At 40.7% G+C, this 22,706-nt stretch overlaps 1 protein-coding gene across 2 annotated transcripts in view; it reads left to right on the top strand.

The window, feature by feature from the left end:
- Positions 1 to 22,706, top strand: part of wdr7 (WD repeat domain 7) — a 107,430-nt gene that overhangs the window by 13,346 nt on the left and 71,378 nt on the right. The window contains exons 10-18 of one of the 2 annotated variants that reach the window (XM_029515305.1): positions 1,510 to 1,660; positions 2,231 to 2,346; positions 2,552 to 2,684; positions 3,289 to 3,509; positions 4,583 to 4,778; positions 6,543 to 6,757; positions 15,144 to 15,377; positions 15,552 to 15,845; positions 18,677 to 18,873. In XM_029515305.1, coding sequence (XP_029371165.1) covers positions 1,510 to 1,660; positions 2,231 to 2,346; positions 2,552 to 2,684; positions 3,289 to 3,509; positions 4,583 to 4,778; positions 6,543 to 6,757; positions 15,144 to 15,377; positions 15,552 to 15,845; positions 18,677 to 18,873 — 1,757 coding nt within the window. The remainder of the gene's footprint in view (positions 1 to 1,509; positions 1,661 to 2,230; positions 2,347 to 2,551; positions 2,685 to 3,288; positions 3,510 to 4,582; positions 4,779 to 6,542; positions 6,758 to 15,143; positions 15,378 to 15,551; positions 15,846 to 18,676; positions 18,874 to 22,706) is intronic. The other variant, XM_029515306.1, reaches the window with a different exon arrangement.

Consider the following 22,706-nt stretch of genomic DNA (forward strand, 5'->3'; position numbering starts at 1 on the left):
AACTGTATTAAAAAAAACTACGTTGGTGCAAAACCAGACAGATCAGGTCTTGACTTGAAACTCTGCTACCACTGAGACAAATTTACAGTTTGGGAGATTCATGAGTATATCATTAGTCCTGCTCAGTTCTGTTGTCCATGGTTAGGACCAAGACAAGCTAAGCTGTCCCCTTCATTATTCCTCAGTGACTTCTGAACTGATCTTGTTGCCTTTTACAATATTGGAAATTATGATATAAATGCAGCAGTATGTGTTTTCTCCAGGAGAGGTCAGCCTTATCAAGAGTTCCAGAATTGGTCTGACCTCTGATTGGGCCCAGAGATTTTAACGATGCCTCTCTTGGCCACTGCGCCTGTGAGCATGTTCTTGTGTTCTCATGAGTTCTTGTGATCCTGATCCTGACAGAACTTACACAATCTTTCACTTTGTCCTACTTACACCCCGAAGCCCTGGTGAGTTTGCCACATCATGTCTAAACCTGGCTTCCATGTATCCAGAGTGATAGCTATGATGCAAGTGTCCATGCCTATGGCTATTGATTTTGTCCATGCTTTCCTTCAATGGATGGATGTTTTACCTCACAGTGCTACTGAACTGAGCAAAGGGAAGCTCACCTGGTAAGAGGTCAGAGATAGTCAGTGTAGAAGACACTAGGGGCTGATTTCACAATGCTGACTGGCTCAGATACAACAACTAGTCAGACTTCAGATAAACGTCTACATTCATCAACTGCTCATAGCACTGAAGGTCTTGACTTACTTTAACTGGATTGTGGTAGAATCTATTCTATGTTAATTAAATCCTAAGAAGAACAAAATATGACAGAATAAGCAACCACATCCAGCCTCTGAGCTCCATTTCATCAAGCAGAACCTTTTTTAGGCATATCATGTGACCAATATGTCTTTGTGAAGTTGGTCCCTGATCTAGTCCAGGAGGGGAGTATTGGGAATGTCGTATGACTTTTGATGGAAGGAATCATTTATGTTGAAGTTAAGTAGTTCAAATATTAATTTTTTAAGGGTCAAAGTTAAGTGTTATTTTGTCGCTGCAGCTGGTAACAGATAGTCACTGGCCATTTGACCTATCTGTACCTGTAGATGTAACCCTTCCAAGGCAGAATACAGTGAGGGTGGAATTTTTGTCACCTACATTTGCTTTTATCTCATCTTTACACTTCATGGCAATGTAGTGTTTCTCCATTTTAAGGCCAGTGAAAGGACAAATTAAACCTCAACATTGCCTGCAGACTAGTCAGAGGTCTAAGTAATTTAGAGAAAACTAGCTACTACTTTTCTGCAGTTTGTTGTATGTTATTTCTTATTGTATGAAGACAACTAGGCAACTACATAATCAAAACACTACACTTATGATAAACCTGGACCTCTGACATAGAGCCAATAGGCTTTGGGGAAAACACTCAAATCCCATATAATAGTGCTAGTGGTCTGATGGATTTTGGATTTCACGTTTTCAGTGGTGTTTTGTTTTTTTTGTCCTGCCATCCAGCAGCTTCTCATCTGTGCTCCTGTGACTCGGTTCTTCTTCGGCCGGCGTGAGCCCTTCCACAAACTGCTGATCCAGGGAGACTCGGCAGGCAGACTGTCCCTGTGGAGCATCCCAGACACCTCGCCTCTGCAGCCCCTGTCCACTGCTGCTGGTGAAGACACTGTCCCTTTTTTTTTTATTTTTTATTTTTTATTTTTTTTGTAGTATTACTGTACTAAAGAAGCACACCCTGCTTATAATTGAAAGGCGATGCAACAGTGATAATACTGTGTAGCTCTGCACTCAAAATGGTAGTCCAAAAAAAAAAAAAAAAAAAAATGTATTTATTTATTTATTTATTTATTTATTTATTTATTTATTTTCTTTTATTTGGTATACAAAATATAATATACCAAAAACTGCGTGCTTTGCATGCAGAAGCCCCAGGTTCAAACCCCAGTCACAAGGCAAAGTGGTGATAGGCTTGTGTCAGTCCCAAGCCCAGATAAATGGGTTTGCAGGGTTGCTGCAGCATGGGTATCCGGTGTTAAAACTGTAGCCCAATCAATCCTTTTCCTTCCAACGCCTGGTGACAAGCCACCCAGATAATTGTGTATCTCACAATGTGAGCCATTTAGTTAGAAATTAAGGCCCTCAGTAATACACAGCATTGTTATAATACACCTTGGGTTAATGCCTTCTTAAGCCATCTAATGGTCTTTGATTCTGTCTCTCTCTGCAGAGCTGCAGGTGTCTTCCAACATCAGTCTTCAGGAAGCATTTGATAACTTGACCCCTGTGTCTGCTGGGATCATTGACCAGCTCAGTGTCCTGCCTGGCAAAGACGAACCCATTAAGGTTTTAATCCAGACTGCACTTTTTTTTTTTTTTGAGATTCTAACCAAACTGAGGTGTTTGAGGAGTCAAATATACTCTAGAAATTCACAGATTTAAAATTTGGTGCTTGTCTTCAATTTTGTTGAATTTTCATTGAGAACAGAATTTCTCCATCCAATGGTTGTCAGAGGATTTTTACTCAGCTTATACTTTTGGTGTCCTTCAGGTGACGGCCAGCGTATACATCCCCTCTCAGGGTCGACTGGTTTGTGGCAGAGAAGACGGAAGCATCATCCTGGTTCCTGCCACTCAGACCGCCATCGTTCAACTCCTGCAGGGGGAGCACATGCTGCGGAGAGGTGAGGGATGGACACAGGGAAAGCAGAAACCATAGACAGTAGATGTGGTCTAATTGTTTTCCTACTGAGTCTATGACATCGGTGTCTAATTTCAAGTCTTCTTTAATGCAACAAAGAAAGTAATTTTTTGACTGAAGGTCCCATTTAGAGGAAAACAGACCAAAATATAGGGGGATGTATTAGGGTCGTGGCTACTGTGTGATTGACAGACAATCAGGATAGAGTACAGAACATGTCAGATCCAACCCTCACTCCTCAGCTCCACCTTTTCCACCAAATATGGCTTTTACTGGTTTTGAGGGAGGCTTCAAAACTGCACCTCACAAACAGGAGGAAGATGCTAATAGGTGACGACAGGTAGACAGTAGGTTGGAGTGGAATCTCTTAATTAATTAGGAATTTGGCTGTATCTGGTATTTCAGGGCCCACTTTACATAAGAGCAAAACAATAAGAGCAAAACAATAAAGAAAATACTCTGTAAACACCCCTGGACACTAATGAACTCATTTCATACACAAAGTCTAAATCTCTCTGTTGGTGACTCGTCCATCACCAGTATCTGCCTTATGTCCAGTCTGAATGTTATGTCTGTCTCCCTTGCAGGCTGGCCACCCCATCGTACCCTGCGAGGCCACCGGAACAAGGTGACGTGTGTCCTGTATCCATACCAAATCTCCCCCCGCTATGACCAGCGCTCATTGGTGTCTGGAGGAGTGGACTTCTCTGTTATTGTCTGGGACATTTTCACTGGAGAGATGAAACACATCTTCTGTGTTCATGGTGGAGAGATCACGCAGCTAATCATTCCCCCTGAAAACTGCAGCGTAAGACACATTTCTTTTTCTTTCTCATCTTCTTATGTCTAATGATTGTATTTTTGGCCTCAACCCTTTCATTTTCTTTCTCAGTTTCCTCATTTTGAGGTGCGTTTGTTACTTTACTGAAAAAGTGGTGTTCTGCTCCTGCATTACATTTAAATGTTACGGAGTTGATGTCGTTGATGTGGAAATAACTTTCATGTGCAAAACACTGAAAGGGCTTGTTTTGTTTGAATTACTTTACAATCAAATGAGAACTGTGTTGTTACCATCAAAATCAAGTTAATGCTGGTGTGTTGTTGGAGTGTGCCCACAATGACTGACCTATCATACTGAATTTAAAGAAGACGGCTCTTTTGAGTTTTTCAAAATCAGTGAAGGCACACATAAAATATTTAAGTTTTGAAGATGGGTGTCCTCATGCAGAAAACAGCTGGCCTACTGAACATGTGCAATTAGTTGTGTTTTCAAAGTAAAATCACTGCACTGGTGGTCAGTCACTGGCATAGTGAGAACTGTTTGGTAGGAATGTGTATGTATAAATTAAGTATGATGCATGATACAAACAAGGTAGGGACACAATCATAGACCCTGTGCAGACTAGGTTTTAATGTCTGATCACAAGTAAACAGCTCAAAGTTTGCAAGTGGTAATGCACCTCAGACCTGATGTTGAGAGAGAGTCAATCACTTGGGCCATCTGTAAGTGTGGACTACATCCGGACACATTGTTTCTATGGTGTGAAAACATATCCTACCCCCTCTCTTCCCGTCCCACTCTGTCTCTTTCTCAATATATATCCCTCTTCCTCGTACTTTTTCCTCCCTCTCTCATGTCTGGATAGAGGATTTTAGAATTTTGATGTGGTCAAAGCAGTGAGCTGCTGTCTGGCCAAGTGTTTATATTTCCACTAGGGAGCACCAGAGTCATAAATTCATAATACTGGTTAGAAAGTTTTGAGGTTGGCTCCAGATTCGATGAAATCATCACCTCATGATGTAGAGTATCACCATCTTATCCTCACACTTAGGTACATTAGTTTTAATGGTTATTGCAGCCTGTGTTTGTTTCTACTGCAGACTCGGGTACAGCATTGTGTCTGCTCAGTAGCCAGCGACCACTCTGTTGGCCTGCTGAGTCTCCGGGAGAGGAAGTGCATCATGCTTGCATCCCGACACCTTTTCCCCATCCAAGTCATCAAGTGGCGTCCAGCAGATGACTACCTGGTTGTCGGATGCTCTGATGGCTCTGTCTATGTCTGGCAGATGGATACAGGTGAGAAATTAAAGACTGGGTAGGGGATGGACCCTCTAGAGTCTGAAGATTTATTAGAATTGTTTTGTTATTCAAAACAAGCCTATCTCTGTCTGATGGAACCACATCCTGGTATCATGTCTGCTCTTGACAAACAGACTTGCAACTCATAGGGGTTGTCTCATTTCAGTAAAAGAGTACAGTTGTGGAAGTATTCCTTTAAATCTTGGGTCTCACTTTACTCCTCTGCGCTCTCTGTATTTTGTTCGTTTTTACCAAGACAAAATAATCAGCAGTGAACATATACAGCGCATGGCACAGCGGTAACATTAGCTTGAATCATGAGCAGCCACGTGGGCCTGTCTGTCTGTCTGTCGGTCTCTCTCTCTCTCTCTCTCTGTGTGTGTGTGTGTGTGTGTGTGTGTTGTGTGTGTGTGTGTGTGTGTGTGTGTGTGTGTGTGTGTGTGTGTGTGTGTGTGTGTGTGTGTGTGTGTGTGTGTGTGTGTGTGTGTGTGTGTGTGTGTGTGTGTGTGTGTGTGTGTGTGTGGGGTTATGAGGCCTGCAAGCCATGGCCCTATTACATGTCCAACGCCTGACTTCACACACACATTGCTCAATTTCACACTTAGCTAACCTGCAATCTCCCAGGACCCCACCTCATTCAGGTGGCGTGTGCACACAAACACACACAGAGACAGACACACACACACAGGTGTAATGGACCCACTTCTCTACTCACTCAATACCAGAGATGTCAGCTGTGTCTGTCTCTAATGATGTCTCTCTCTAAACCTTTCTCTCTGTCTGTAAAGGCAGAGGGAGAAGACTCTGTCTGTGACCTGAATCATAGTCAAGAGACAATAGGTGATGATACTCAGCATCAGGACAAACTGGGTGAGAGATGGTATGAGAGGGGGTTTGAAAGATTGATTAAATAGAAAGGAGAGAGCAGGAATGAGACTAGAGAGATTGATAGAAGCAGAGACAAGTGGAAATCAAAAGACAAAGCAGGGATGAGATGAGGCTAGCCGGCTAAACTCTACTTACCCTGTTACACTATACGGCCAAAGGTATATGGCCATACAAATCAAATATACATGATACTATATTATCAGTGAGGTCCAGTACTGATGCTGGGTGATAATTACACCTTCAGACCCATTTAAGCCCTGACAAAAAATGGGACGCACCAGCAGTGCATTTAATTGGCGGATGGTTTAGGTCAGGATGGTTCAAGCAAATGTGCAAAGTTGATGTTTTAGGGTGAGAGTGGCGTTCGGAAGTGTAAGGTGATGTCTGAAAGTAAGTTCATCCCCCATCCAGAAAAAAGTGTCAATTCTTATTCATTACCTGGTGTGAAGTAGACAGTTTCATTGTTTTAATATAGGGATGCCAATTATTGATGAATGATGAATGATTAATCGATAAGCAGCAATTTTCCTGAGAACCTGAATTTTCCTTAGTAGTAATATAGTTGTTCTATCTAAAACCTAAAAAGCTAAATATTTTTGATTATTTATGATGCACTGAATAAAAAAAAAATGCACGTCATAGTCCCTAATCAATTATTTATTACCATTTAAGACACAGTCATATCCTGGACGATGTTTTGACCTCTTCATATTTGTGCATTTTTACATGTCTGTTGCATTCAGGTATGTCAGGCATGCAGAATGGTCAATTAATTGACAGTTAATTTAATTAATTCTTTTCAGAAATTTACTTATAGTCGATTAATTACCATCCTTCTTTCACTACCTTTGGTTCACTTGTTTCTGTTCTCAGGAGCCTTGGATCGCTGTGTGATGGGTATAACAGCAGTGGAGATCCTCAACGCCTGCGATGAGCTAGCTCCAGCCACCGTGGATGCTCTGAGCCACCCTGCTGTTAACTTGAAGCAGGCGATGACTCGCCGCAGTTTGGCAGCACTGAAGAACATGGCCCAGCACAAACTGCAGGCACTTGCCACCAACCTGCTGGCTGCTGACAACGCTGATAAGGTACACACTCCCTGTAGGATGACTTTATGGTCTATGAGAACTAGTTTTTAAGATGCCCTAACATGTTGGTAATTAAAAGTGTTTATACATGACCTCATCACTGCTGAAAAGTGAAGATGTTTAAAAAATGGCACAAATAGTTGTGTATGAAGTTAAAAGCAAGAACCAGAAGTTCACGGGCTCACCATCCAGGCCATGGGTGGTGCTGGACGCAATTCCAATTAACGTTACTGGGGGCGGGGTACACCCTGGACAGGTTGCTAGTCTCTCGCAAGGTCAGTACGTATAGGAATATTCATTCATTCATTCATCTATCTTCAACTGCTTATCCATTTCAGGGTTGAGGGTGCTAGAGCTAATCCCAGCTCACATTAGGCAAGGACGGGATCACCCTGGACAGTTCGCCAACGCACAGAGACAGACAGAGACAAACAACCACTCACACTCAAACCTAAAAGACAATTTAGAGTCACCACTTAATCCAAACATGATGTCTTTTGGACAGTGGGAGGAAACCCACTCAGGAACAGGGAGAACTCTGCATAGAAAGGCCCCAGACCATGAACCAAACCTGCAACGTGCTGCCCCATATAGAGACAGACAGAGATGAATGACCACTCACACTCACGCCTATGAACAATATAGAGTCAAGTGGACAACGTAGACATGCATGTCTTTGGACTGTGCGAGCACCCAGAAACCCATGCAGGCACACAGAGAGCATGCAAACTCCACACAGAAAGGTCCCAAGCCTGGGAATCAAACCCGCAACCATCTTGCTGTGAGGGAACAGCAATCATTAATCAAACTACCAGTAATTAGTTATTTGAAATCCATCCAGCATCCATTTGGTCATGATAACCAATTCATGAAAGCAATGATAAACTGCTGATGTTGACAATGTGAAGTTTACCCTCACCATGTTATATGAGCATGTTGGAACAGTTTACATGTTTGGCTTGTTTCACGTAAACCCTGAATTCAGTTCATTTTACCTGAAAGCTACTGATTAAACCCCTGTTCAGCCAATACCACACAGAGCAGGCTAGTTTTGAGCAAAGAGTGTGCATAGAGTAGTGATTCTAATGCAATGGCAGCATGGTGGAACAGTGGGTACTGTTGTTGCTCCACGACAACCTTGTGGGTTCGGTTCCTAGTTTGCTCCCACCGTCCAAAGACATACATGTTCAGGTTAATCGGTGACTTTACATTGCCCGTAGATCTGAGTGTGAGTGGTTGTTCATCTCTGTCTGAGTCTACATGTTGGCCCCTTGATATCCAGGGTGTACCCCGCCTTCACCCAATGTGAGCTGGGTTTGGCTTTAGCACTCCTCGTGACCCGGAAACAGACAAGCAGTAGAAGATGACTGAATGAAAGTGGGTCAAAGAGATAAACAGCAGTAAAATGCTTCTGAATCAGGATATAAAAAAAAAGAGAAGCTTTTCAGAGCTATGGTAAACTGTGGCAGTGCAACTAGAATGCGAGACATTAAATCTAAGTCTGTGAGGTGCCTGCGTCCATATGAACCTCATGGTTCGTTGGGTTGGTTGGTTTGTTTGTTCTGAGAAACGTAGGTGTGTGCAAAAGTAGGATTTTCTTCTCATTTTTCAGCAGTTTGTTTGTTTGGTATTGAAATCTGAGTTATAAGATTTCAATGCTGATCAAAAAAAGCTCAGTACTAGAGAATCTCCTTTTCTGTAACATAGGCTGGTTTGATTACACCAGCCTGCGTGCCAATGTTCCTACCCATGTGTAATCAGACACACTTAATCTTAGTGGGACAAAAATTTTGTGACTATGCAACTGTGGCGGTAATTGTCCAATTCAGTTACTCAGTCAACACCTTGCTCAGACGTTTTGTGCTGCTTTTTCCTTTAATTTGCCCCTAACACTTCACTTTCCATTACAATAATTTTCTACATGACCAAATTTTGCCACAATGGCAAACGCAAACAGAGACACACACACAGGTTAGAGAGGTGATATCTTCCAATGCTGGGTTAGAATTGATTTAGATCTGAGTGATCTGATAACTGTGACCAATACACACACACACACACAGGACAGTCATGTGGGTCAGATAGCTGGCTAGAGTCACAGACCAATTAAAACACTGCTGGAGATGTACCTAAGGCCAACACTTCAGCTACTGTGAGACTACAAATGTCTCCCTGCAAAGGGTGAACATGTTAAATGCCAGAAAGTGTGGTGCTTCTTTCCTTTGTTTCTGACTTTCCAGGCAGGCAGCGGGGATCCAATGCTGCCTGCTGAATGGATTTTCAGTTTGATCCACTGTTTTTACCAGGTAGCAGTGTCCACTGCTCAACAATGAAAGCAACACTGAATAGCTAAACCCGATAGTTCCTTTAATGACCACTAGACTCATTAGTGAATCATTCACCAGAGAGTCCCATGTGGGATTCAGGGGCAGATTTAGGCACAGCCAAAATTGAACAGCTCCTCATAAACAAGTGAGCGACATCATAGAGGCTATGTACATCTAAATTTACAGTCTTTGGTTTTGTGGGGAAAACAGTTAGCTTAGCTTGCTGTATTGAATAAAACTTGAAACAAATGACTGAGACCATAAAGCCATGAGAAAAGAAAGAAAGAAAGAAGAAAATAAAAGAGCTCACAGTCAAACAGATTTTTCTATGCTCAACTGTTTGTAGAGCCCAAGTCAGAAAGGAAGCAGAGTAAATGTTAGCCTTCGATTAATGTGGTAGACGCAGACATAGATCCAATGGGATGATGCTTTGTTTCTGCTGATGTGGATGTAGAAAAGTGTTTGCTGATGTGAGCTGTAAAAGAAATCAAGCCTGAAAGTCCTTTTTTTTTTTTACATGGTGAAGTCAAGACAGGTATTCTCACCGTTCTCACTAATGTCGCTAATCTGAGGAAGAATAACTTCTTTCAGGTCATATTGAACACTTGATAAATAAACACAAGAAATGAGATCACTGAATGAAGAATACCTTTTTTTTTTTTTAACATGGGCCAGCTTTTCTGAGTTGATGTTCACTTGCGAGACTTGGATGATGTGATCTGTCCTGACAGAGCAAACCCTGCCCACCAGGACCTCCGAGCATAGAAAACAAACAGAATGAATAATTTAGAGTTTGGAGAGCGTTTAGTTCAGCTGCTATAGTTCGTCTTTTACAGTTTCATTTTGCTCAGCATCCTCTCTCATCATGTGTTTGCTTTGCCCCGTCCTTCCCTCCAACAGGTAACCTTTGTGTTGTTTCTTTCCCCCTTTTTGTGTGTTTGATTTATTGTCTGTTTCTCCTGGATTTTTCCTGCCCTAACTGCCCATAATCACAGCTCTTCTCCGAAAACAGCAGCAGCTGCAATCTTTTCTCTTTCTTCCGTTAGAAATGCATCACTCTTTTCTGCCTCTCACCTCTGTGTCTTTTCTCCCTCATATCTACTCAAATTATGGGTCCAAACCACCCACTATCCTTTGTGTGCGGGTGTGTGGAGGGTTTGTGTCCTCCCCTGCTGGGTGTAATGACATATAATGACCATGAAATGCCAGACTATCAACCTGAACATTAAACCTGTCCAGCTGCAAGTTATCTGTTTGTGTTTGTTTGCTGTTCACAGATTTCAGGTTTGTGTGTGAGGAGGTGGATGTGTGACTTTGACTTTGTCCTCTGGCAGTTCTGCTGAACTTTCTAATCTAAACTAATGTTTGTATCATGGTGGTGACAAACAAAACCAAAGCTGAAACGAATGGCTTCTTATAATGGGATTATTATTTTAATAAGCAAAGACTGTCCTGTTGGTTCATCTGTTCCTAAGTGTGTGTGTGTGTGTGTGTGTATATATATGTATTATATAAATACATATATCTGTATTTTTTTCTCTTCACAAAGGAGGAGGGGGAAGTGCCTCTGTCAAGCTGTGATCTCACACACACACACACACACACACACACACACACACACACACACACACACACATATTCCCTCCTCTCTGGGCAGCCACGTTACTTCCTGGTTCTGTTTTTCTGTTTTGGCTCATTGGTTAATCAGCCTGTATCCGGTTGGAGTTTGTGAGTGCACTGTTTTCAGCATCAAGCTCTTTGGTCTGTTAGGTCCAGAATGTTATTGCCTGTTTTTCAGTAAAGCAAAATCTCTCTCTCTCTCTCTCTCTCTCTCTCTATCTATATATATCTATATATATCTATATATATATATATATATATATATATATATATATATATATATATATATATATATATATATATATATATATATATATACACACACACACACACACACACACACACACACACACACACACACACACACACACACACACACACACACACCTCAAAAGACACAAATGAGAAACATAATAGATACAGCAGCTAGAGCTCAAGCTATTGTAGCTTTCAGAAGCAGCACCATGCTGCCAACAGAAGAGGGCAGTAAATTCATGCACAAACATTTCACTGCTTTTTATGGGCACTGAGATCAGGAGTAAGGAGATGTTGATGCCAGTGTCTAATTGATTTTGAATTTCAGCTTAAACTCATCAGTCACTGTTTGCCTCTCTTATTCTGACACCATATTTGAAAAAGAAAATATTTGAATTTTATTGAGGAAAAAAGTTGTATTTGAAGACTGTTCATACATTCATCTGCTGTAATCGATAAATTTATTTGAAAGGAAAACTACATACACATGGATTCTACTGTTTTTATTAAATTATTTTATTTTAATAGTAATAATAATAATGCACTATTAAGTCTGGGCGATAAAATGATAACAATAATTCTCGCCAAATAACTTTTCTTCGATATAAATATAAGACATGGTCGATAGAACTCATTCCGTGTTTTCACAGACAACATGAACAGCCAAGGATAATGAGAAAAGCTCCGTGCCGAGCCAATCATGCAGCTGGAATAGAGTTACAGCCACGTCAGGCTAGGTTGACTCACACACAGAGAGAGTAGGTGATGTGGCCGGCTTAAACGTAAGCACGTGCTTGGAGTAGGAGCAAAATACATGAAAATGGCAGAAAATGTTAACACGAGCGACAGAGTCCCAGAAGAAGACACCCCAACAGACACAGCCAAGGCCCAAAAGATGAGGACATTGTTGAGAAGAAAGGTCCAAGGAATTCGGTGGTGTGGGGGGATATTTTGGCTATTTAAAGTCTGACAAGAAGCAGAATAGCATGCACGGCAAATTGTGCCGAGCTTTTGACTGGCCAGAATTTAGACTTTTCAATTTTGTCATACCTATTTTATTTTTTTGTATTTGACCAAATAATTTAGTTGTTGATTTGTTTGTCTTCTCCTGTAACACTTAAAGCTTCTGACTGGTCAGAATTAAGATTTTAGTTTATTATATAATTATTTTATTTATTTGTATTACAGTTATAAGATCTGTAGTACATTTCATATTTTAATTTCTGACAAAAAATAAATAATATTTAAACCAATATTAATATGGCATCTTCACATCTCACATACTGTAGGAGTAAAAAGGAACCTTTAAAATTGACAGAAATAGTAAATAAATATGTACTGTTAGCAGTTGATAATAACAGTATATGCTTTTCCTTTTTTATGTGTAAGTATGAAATGGTTCTAGGTCTTTTCCCTTCAAAGGGGAATCTGGGTTGTTTCAGATTCAGATAAATGTTAACTTCATCACAAAGATGAACTGCCTGTCACATGATGAAATCCATCCTGAACTCAACTCCTACCTCAAACTTCACACTTTTCATGTACATCCCATCAAATTAATTGGATTTCAAAGCTACATATTTACTCCAGGCTAGACCAGTTTCTTTTTCTTATCCTTAAGTCGATTGCGCCCTTCCTTTACAGGATACAAGATACAATATTCACTGACACTAGTAGATATATATATACAGTAGATAGAGAAACTATTTACTGCATGTTTGTATTCAATGTGTTAATTGGATATAAAGGATATGCAATGACAATGTGTGTATTTGTGTTTATGTGTGTTAGAGTACTGTCTTGACACACACAAAAAGAAGGGCCCTGCAGGACAAGACCTTAAGGGTTACTGCCCAATGGCTATAGGATGCTGCTATTCTGGATGTGAGTGCATTTGAAGTGTGTGTTTGTGTGTGTGTGTGTGTGTGTGGAGGTAAGATAAGATAAGACAAGACACTGAATTTGCATTATGATTACATCCACATTTTCTGCTTCCTTCACTAACAAGATCTTAACTTTTTAAAAATGTAAATCTTTTTTTTTTTTTTTTTTTGTCCAATTCTGATTTACATCACCAAGTAACCAAGTAATTCTATTGCTTCTACTTCTTATAATTTTTATTTGGCCTCATAGAAGGTTTGCATGTCCATTCACTCACAATTTCTTCAGAAACACATTTGTGTGTTTGTTGTTCTCGTCCCCATGTGTAATATGGATTTTTCCCTTTCGATGGCAGTGTTCATCCACCAAAGGGAGACACACAATTGGACAGACTCTCACACACACACACACACACACACACACACACACACACACACACACACACACACACACACACACACACACACTAACACACAGACACATACACACTGGGTAAAGGCTCAAATATCTGTTCAAAATCCTTCAAGCAATGATGCCTTAGCACCTTGTATGATCATAATGGTCGCTGACGATCGGTCACAGACAACATGTCAACTGTTGTTCACCAGCTGCACCCATCACAGCGTGCATACAGTGTTTTACACACACAGTAAACACATGCATATGTGTTCTGCTGCTGGCATATTGTGTCTCTCAATTTCTGTCACACTTTTTCATCCAGCTCAATTCAGTAGCTTTGTTGGTGCAAAAGCTGAAAAATAGAAAAAGCAATATATTGAAATATATTGAATTGTTACTGTAGAATTTAAATCTCAACAGTAACAGTATAAACAGAAACTGACAAACAAACAAAACACTAGGACAACAGCAGAAGCCTTTAGATCTGGGACTATTAAAGTAGTACATCCTCATTGTTAACACATAGTTATAACAGTCTATAACAATCTATCAGTTGATTGGCTGATTGAGCAATGATGCTTTGTTTTAACTGAACTTTGTGTACACTGTCAGGCCAATGTGAGACCATCTAAACCCTTATCATCATATCGTCTTTTTTTTTTTTTTTTTTTTTTTTGGTTCCCTCCCTTCCTGTCCTCCCTCAGTCACAGTCTTAACTGGATCATTGTTGATCGCACTGATCAGGCAATTAACATGTAAACAAGCAGCATTGTTCTGTGTACGGCTCCACACAGGGGCCTCTGCTAATAAGATTAATATTGAAGGACTTGTTAGTATTGGAACCATTTACATCTAATGCGTCTGTTTGCTGTGTTTCTTTTGTATGCAGCGTGTTTTGTGTTCATAGGAATTATTTATGTTATATATATTTTAATATTGACAACAGGTCAAATGAATTTATTGTGTAAAAGATGTCCCTGACAATGACCTCTTACATTCTTTAAGAACAAACTTCACCTTTTTATTCCAGGCTCTAGAGCATTCACCAGACTGAGTAGAATCTTAATTTAGAAACTTATCTCAGGAGCTGATCGAGACAAAACCAGAGCAAAATGGAGAACTTGCTTTGATTTGGCTGGATGTGGTACATTTTCACAAACATGTTTGCCATAACAACTGGCGATCGTGTGTTAGATGTTTTCGGTGCTCCCTATAAAATATAATAGAAAACAATGTAAAGTTGGGGTCAAAAAAGAAAATCAGAGGAGTTGTAAGCCTCTATCCCTTTCCTGTAATCTGTTAGGCTATAGATTCAACTTTCCTCCAATACAAGATGATATTTTTTTTAAATGATGGTCCCATTTAGAGGAAAATAGAAAATTCAGCAGGGGATACATTAGGGCAGGGGTGTCAATGTTAATCTTACAAGGGGCCAAAACTCAAAGCACACTTTAGGGGATGTGGCTGCTATGTGATTGACAGACTGTACCACACAGTTTGTGAACTGCTGTTTTGAGGCTTGCAGTTGGTAGTTTGACAGTTACCATGTTTGTTTTTTGCAACCATATTATATTATAATACCGTATTACACCATAATCTGCCAGGTTTTGCTGAGGATGCAAAGCAAAAATCCTTTGCTGAAAAAACTGTTAAAATTTGTTTGACTTTGGTGGCCTACAATAGCAATGAAGGCCCACGCCTTTGTAGACTGTGTCCTCTGAAGGATATAGCCCCTGAACGGGACACAGCTTATATCCCAAAATGGAGTGCCACCATCTGACTCATGAATTGACTCTGTGATATTTTCCTATTTCGACGGGAACAACAGCCTAGGTGAACACAGCCAAAGTTCGTAAATGTTCATTACTGTTCCCTACAAGTCTTATTCTCTCTCTCTTGTCTAGGGCAACCTTCCAAAGTACTCCCATAATGCCCTGGTGGTCCAGGCGATGAAGACCAATCTGACAGACCCAGACATGCATGTACTGTTCTTTGACGTAGAGGCAGTCATCATCCAGCTGCTGACGGAGGAAGCCCAACGACCAAACCCCACACTGGTATCACCAGAGACGCTGCAGAAGAGCCAGGCTGGAGCTGAAAAAGGGGGGTCCTTCCTGGCAAACAAGATCTTTAAACAGGTCGGTAGGCAAAATGAGTCATTTCAATACTGCTTTTCTGTTTTTGGTTGGCTATAAAGCTAAATATTTTTAGGAAGGGAAATTTTTATGCAAGTTGTGCATCATTCTTTTGTGTCTTTCTTCTCTTTGTATTATTTCAGTATTTATATTAAAATTGTCTTTGGTCCACCCCAGGTGAAGGAGACAATGAAGGAGACCATAAAGGAGCACCTGCTGGATGAGGATGAGGAGGAGGAGGAGGAGATGAGGAGGCGTGAGGAGAAGTCAAAGTCTTTGAGTCTGTTGGAGTACAATCTGACAATGGACACGGCCAAACTCTTCATGTCTTGCCTGCATGCCTGGGGCCTCAATGACCAGTTGGACGGCATCTGTCTGGAACGACTGGGCATGCTCAGACCGCACTGCCCCATCTCTTTCGGCCTGATCTCCAGAGGGGGTCACATGTCACTCATGCTCCCCACCTTCAAGGTAGTACAGCTTTCATACACTGAATGGCATGAGGCTCTCATTTGAAAACTAACAATTAATGGTTCAAAAATAACTATTTATATTATTGTAAAATTTATTACTCAGAAATTATTTATATTCCACCACATTCTCCCAAAGTTCTATTCATTTGAAACACGCTGTGGGTAAACTGCAGATGATTTCCTTCTCAGATTTAATGATGTCTAAGCCTCAATCTGAATCTTGAAAATGAATAGATATACTTGCTTCATCTGATCAGAATCTCTTGAAAGTTTTTCAAAGGTCGCGGTCATCGAGCTCTGTTGAATATCCAGCATTGAGCTAAGTGGAGTTCACTGCTTCACTTCTGGGATGTTCTGAATTAGAATCAGAAAGCTAAGTTAGAAATGCTTCACTTAAAATAATCAAAGGTCATTACTTCATTCATTCATCTTCTACCGCATATCCAGTTAGATTAGGTTAGGTTCCTGGGCCTGGGGCCTTTCTGTGCAGAGACTGTGTGTTCCTCCCACCATCCAAAGACATCATGTTTGGGTTGATTGCTGACTCTAAATTGTCCATAGGTCTGAGTGTGAGTGGTTTGCTTGTCTCTCTGTCTGTCTCTGTATGTTTGCCCTGCAATGGACTGGTGACCAATCTAGGTTGTACCCCCCCCCTTGCTTGAATAAGAAGCAAATCCTATAGAAACAAACTAAAACTGACAAATGGATCAACACTGTAATTATCTTGTTCTTTTTAAAAAAAAAAAAAAAACCCAACCCTGTTAAAAACAGGGTTGGGGTCAAAATGCTAAAAATAATAAGCTATATCAAACTTCTTGGCTCAGTGGCAAAACCTCTGCAAATTTAACTTAAAACCAAAGAAAGTAAACTTTTTCCTCTGCACTCCTCTCCATTCCTTTCCCTGTCTCCTTCCTCTCCTCTTTTGTCCCTCCACTCTTCTTCTCCCTCTCCTTTCTCCTCTACTCCACTCCTCCCTCTCCTCCTTTTAGTCTACCACAAGCTGGTTATAAAAAATTATGTGCAGTAATTTTTCCCAGTCTTGGAGTGAAGAAACATCCCTGCAGCAGAGGCCTGCAGGGTTGTGTTTAGCTTGACAGACAGGTTGGCCACAGCTGGGAAGGAAGCTAACATGTAAAATCCAAATTTAATAAATAACAAATTTAAATGAATCATTCTTTAGCTCTTTGGGTTCATACATGGAATTCAGGTATGGCCATGGATGATCATGGAAAGAGGGAGCAGCCAGCCAAAGCCATGACTGGCAGTGCACAGCTACAGCGGATCCCCTTTCCTCTCCTGCTTGAATATTACCTGTAAGCTCACTCCCCAAACTAAGTGGCACATGCGGAGAGCTATGGCAACATCGTAAGAACAGAAGAGATGCACATGAAGGAATTCTCTAACGTGAATGTAACAAGTAAAAAATGTAGTGGAGTCAAAGTACAATGTTTTAAAAAAATAAATCACTCAAGTAAAGTACAGATCCTCAAAAACTGCACAGTGCTCAAGTAAATTTACTTGGTTACTGTCCACCACTGACCCTGCCCTTGCCCAATGTGAGCTGGGATTGGCTCCTGCGCCTCCCTTACCTGGAAATGGATAAGCGGTTTAATATGAATGAATGAATGAGTGAAGAAATGCATGTCTTTGGTGGACTGTGGGTGGATTCATCTTCTTTCCAATGATCACAGAGGAGCTTCAGATATTACACTAAGTGGTGTGTCTGGAGCACCTTCATAGAGAAGCTTCACAAAGTGCTCAGCCATCAGTCAATAATATCAGTTCTGTCTGTCCTTTGATACTATTTGTTGTTTTAGTCAGTGGCATATAAAACCTAACAGAGTGTTTGAGCTGAGTAACCTCCCAGGGCCTAGGTTAGACAGATTTATTTACATGGCGACAAATCATTCCAAAGTTACCCCTGGCACTTTACACAGAGCAGGTCTAGATCAAACTTTTATTTGAAAGTGGAGGAAAAACATGCAGAAATCTCTGACAGAACCAGACTCATGGTAGGCTGAGCCATCTGCCTTGACTGGTTGAGTTGAGAGAGATTGAGAGGGGGAGAAAGCGGAGGGACAGAGGGAGAGCAAAAGATAGAAGAGAAATGAAGAATTGGGAAATTTACCTTTCCTGAAAAAAAAATTACACTCTGGACTTATCTTAATTCAATTCCAACAGAGAAGGGGAAGAGGGAGAGAGTGAGGAATGAAACGAGAACGATGGCAGGAGGAAAGAGAACATAGTAAAACACAAGCAAAAAGTGCAGATGTAAACGGAATAAATGAGTGACATTACTAAACGTATCAGCAATAAGTTCAAATAACACTACTGTTTTAATGACAGTAATAGTAAAAATAATAACCAAAAGTAGCAGTTGCAGGAACAAGGAACAGAGAGGATCTACCATCTATATGAAGAGATAACGAGTGGTTCAGGGTCACATGAGCCAGCCCTAACTATAGGCTTTCTAAAAGAGGAATGTTTTCAGCTTAGTCTTGAAAGAAGAGAAAGCCCCCCCGGACTGATACTTAGAAGTTGGCTAACCCTAACCCACATAGGAGGAGATTGATCATTGAAAGATCTCCCTCCAGATTTCCTCTTGCAGATGGGATATTAACCTCCACCCGGAGAGTGACGTGACCAAGTAGGACAATATGAAACTATGAGCTCTCTGAGATGTGATGGAGTTGCATCATTAAGAGCTTTGTATGCAAGGAGAAGGATTTTAAAGTCCTCCTTCATGTGACAAGCCACGTTGACTTGTTCACACCACACACTAGTATATCTAGGGCTCAACCTTGCTTTTTGCTCTGTTTTTTTTCCCAGGAGTCCTTGCTGTGTCAGTTGTCCCTGGCAACAGGCCGTAAGCTGACTCTATCGGACATTGTGGGGAAGGGGACGTATGGTGTGTCGAGGGCCGTCACCACACAGCACCTCTTATCTGTCATTTCACTGGCGAACACTCTGATGGGAATGACCAACGCCACCTTTGTCGGGGAGCACATGAAGAAAGCCCCAGCCAGGTAGCAAACACGAAAACACACACAGGGACTCACAAAAGTGAATATAGTCCTTTTTCTTGCTAATGTTTACCTAGTTCAAAAAAGCTCTATGTCTGAAATTGTGGGAGTTAGTGCCAAATGCTTAGTGGAAGCTCTGCTGGACATGAAAGCAGTTTACTTCCCATTAAAAAAGAGACAAAATACTGTCTAAAAATTGATACAAATAAGAAATGGATTCAGATTGAAGAGATCTAAATTTTGATCATAATCTCCTAACACATACATTTTACAAGAGTGAAATTAGCTTTTAGGTACTAAATTCCTCTTGAAAACCTTTGCTTAGTTGTTGGAGATTTTCTTATTTCCTTAAACACAGTCAGTTTTCTAGCATCTAGTGGTTGTTAGATGAACCACAGATCTGATGAGACTGGATTATCTTGATTGACCAAATTTCTGAACTGAAGCAAACTGTGTGAAATCTTTTTGAGCCTGCTGGACGTCATCAGTCAATGAAGTCATTCTGAATTGGGGCATATGTCACAGACATACAACCACATGTCTGCTTTAAACACTAACATGCGCTTCAAACATCTGCACCACAGATTACCCACACAAATGTCCATATGCAACCAGATATTTGTTGAGAGCATCGTAAAAACTATGAACGATCTTGATTCAGGCAGCAAAACAAACCCTTGATCCAGCATCAGTGAGTCCATCTGAAAAACAAAATAATAACCCAAACAAGCAATAGCAGACACTGAATTTGAAGCACAGGAACACTCAGTTCTCATACACAATGATGTATTCAACTCCTGTCAAGCCTGTGTGTGTGTGTGTGGCTGATTGTTTAGTCCTTCTGAGCTCTCATTGTGCTGTGAAAGATTTAACATGGAGGTCATGGTCCTGCTGCTGTAACACCAACACACCAATACACACCAACATTTCATCATTTCGTCAACCCTACACAGAATAACCCTGCAGGGATGGAGCGAGAGAGAAGCAGTGTGTGTGTTTGTAATGTAGGAAAAAAAAAAAGACAGCTTCCTCCGTTTTTGATTTTGCTTTGTGATTAATCTCGATGTTCCTCCTTTAGTGTAGTTCTTTTAAACAATCCCCCTGATAAACATCCAGTGTTTAATCTTATTAATTTCTATATAATTATTCAGTATAATATTAACATGGGGTGCAAGAAAAAAAAAATCAGCCAACACCATGAATGAGTATTTCTCATTAGACTGCAGCGAATAAAATATGCAAACTATACTAACTATACTGTTCTGATACATCTGCTAGACTCAGCAATCGCCTGATCAGATCAGACATGAAGTTGAGTCTGATATATCCTTTCCATCTTGATGCTCTCTGCTCTTTCACACATTAACCTGGAGCAAGCAGATGGTGGGCGGGGCCCAAAAATTCTTTAAGTAAAAATGTTAAAGGTTCAGGTTCTCCAGGCTGAGTCTGTTAAGGCTGCAAGGCAAATGTTGTAAGCTCTGAGTTAAAGTGCTGAATCTCTTCCAAGGATATCGAAGTAGAAGCTCTCAAAGAAAAGTACACATCCAAGGTTCAGGTCCTAAGCCAGCAGAAGGATTTTCTAGCAATGCTGAAATCTATTTGGTGCCACTGACCATTGTTGCTCCAACATTTTAGTGTCTCAAATTCTCAGAACAATAACAACTGGCAGGGGCACCAGGAGACCAGTTTAGACCACTGCCAGCCATGTCAGCACCCACAGTTCTTGTGTTCAAAGCAGACAAACAATGAAAAATCCACTGTGTCTGTCCCCAGCTGAATTTTTCATCTCATGCTGCCTTGCCATTGATTTCCACAAAACACAAATGATGAAAAACATTTTGATGCTCCGTAATTACAACATGGAGGTAAGCAGAACAGGAAGTGACACCATAAGATCAAGCACTATAGAGCACCATAGCCAGAGGAAGTTCCAGGGGTGTTTACTTGCAAAGAAATATGTCTGTGGTGAGTCTGGATCAGAAGTAGTGTGCAGCTACAGATGCTGGAAACTCTTTCATGAAGTCAAGCAAACGTCCGGCTCTCTTACCCTCAGCACTCCAAACCAGTGGCTTTGAATATTTGAAGGTGTTTGGGTTTTTGACTATTCCATGTTCCCTCTCTTACATTTATGATGATGGAAGCGGTTCCTCCTTGGGTGCTAGAGTTTGAAAAGAAGTTTTCCTGAAGTTTTAGTGTTTAAGTATTTCATTGCAGCTACCACAACAACTAAATCCAACTCAAGCTTGTGCTTTTCCATGTGAGTAGAGCAGGATACCCTTTAGATTGGAAAATTACCCACAAAATAATAATCACAAGAACATCCAAAGTTTTTCCTACTCCTTTATTTGCTAATGTCAGTGTTAAAATGGCTGCTTACTGTAGGAAATGTATAATGAACATGAGCATTAAAGATGGAAGTAGACCCATTATCCACACACAGCCGTGCACATTGTTTATTGACACACTCTCCAATAAATGCATACACTACCTGCCTGATATGATTAAATGAGTTTGGTTCTTTACCATTTGAGCTCCAGTCACAACTGAGATGAATTTTTTTAAGGTATATATATATATATATACATAAGTATTTTTGTTTTTTTATTTATTTATTTATTTTATTTAAATAAAACACACCCAGTCTTCAATTTCCAGCTAGCATCAGAGGGTGTATTGACAGTGTACAGGGAGCTTGTCTACCCCAATGACTTTGTGTGATGCCTTTACCTGTCAAAAATAAAAAAAAAACAGTAATTTCTTTGATCTAAAAGTCTCTAAAATACGTTGACTGTATTAAGTGCACAGATTTGTCTATAATCTATACAAATGTGTGCAGTACCAGTTACAAGTTTGGACAAATGTTTCTAATAATTTGAATGCGAAAGTAGGTCCAAACATTTGACTGGTGCTTTATGAATGAGTGTCTCATTCAGAGCAACAAAAATAGCCAATGCCAATTAATTAAAAAATGTGTTTCTTTGATCTCAGAGTGAGGTTGTGTTGTACTGTCCATCCAGTGGAAACACAAAACAAAACTTGCACTGAAAATGTGCTATCTGTTTCTGGGTCAAAGGGGGTGCTGGAACCAATCCCAGCCAAAGTTCTTGGTGAGGGCGGGGTACACCCTGGAGAGGTCAGCAGTCTATTGCAGGACGAACACACAGAGACAGACAGAGACGAACAGCTACACACACTCAGACCTACAGGCAATTTTGAGTCACCAGTCAATCTAGGCATGCGTGTCTTTGGATTGTGGGAGGAAACTGGAGTAAGGACCACTAACCTTCTTGCTGTGAGGCAACACTACTAACAACCATGCTTGAGAATTTCTTCCCCCTGTACCTTTTAGATTAGAGTAATAATACCTTGGGGGCAACATCAGTACTGGAGGGGTGATACAGTAACCACTGAATCTCTTCATGTACACACTGTGACAGAGTTGGATAGAAAATGTTAAGCACTCACACGCATAAATACCTTTTCCTGGGATGTATCAGTGAAAGCGTGTTTGCATTTCTTTGTTTTCCCTGCACCACTACAGACCAATGTGATTATGTGAGTAAGGGGTTGTTGCTGTGCTTCTTTGTTTGTCTGTTAAAGTGAAAGGCAGTGAGAACAGGTGTGCGTGCATGTGCGTGTGTTGGGTGGGAGAGTAAGGTGCACATGATTTTGTGCTACATTTCCTGAATGGATCTACCTTCCTCCTCTGTGTAAAAGAAAAGGACAGTGTGTGTGTATATGCGTGTTATCATTTAGACAGAAGCACATACATTATCTGTCTGTGATCATTACATTCCAGGACTTATTTATTTTCCTTTTTGGATTTTGTCTTCTTC

The sequence above is a fragment of the Echeneis naucrates genome, chromosome 12 (genome assembly GCF_900963305.1).
Source record: "Echeneis naucrates chromosome 12, fEcheNa1.1, whole genome shotgun sequence".
NCBI lineage: Eukaryota > Metazoa > Chordata > Actinopteri > Carangiformes > Echeneidae > Echeneis > Echeneis naucrates.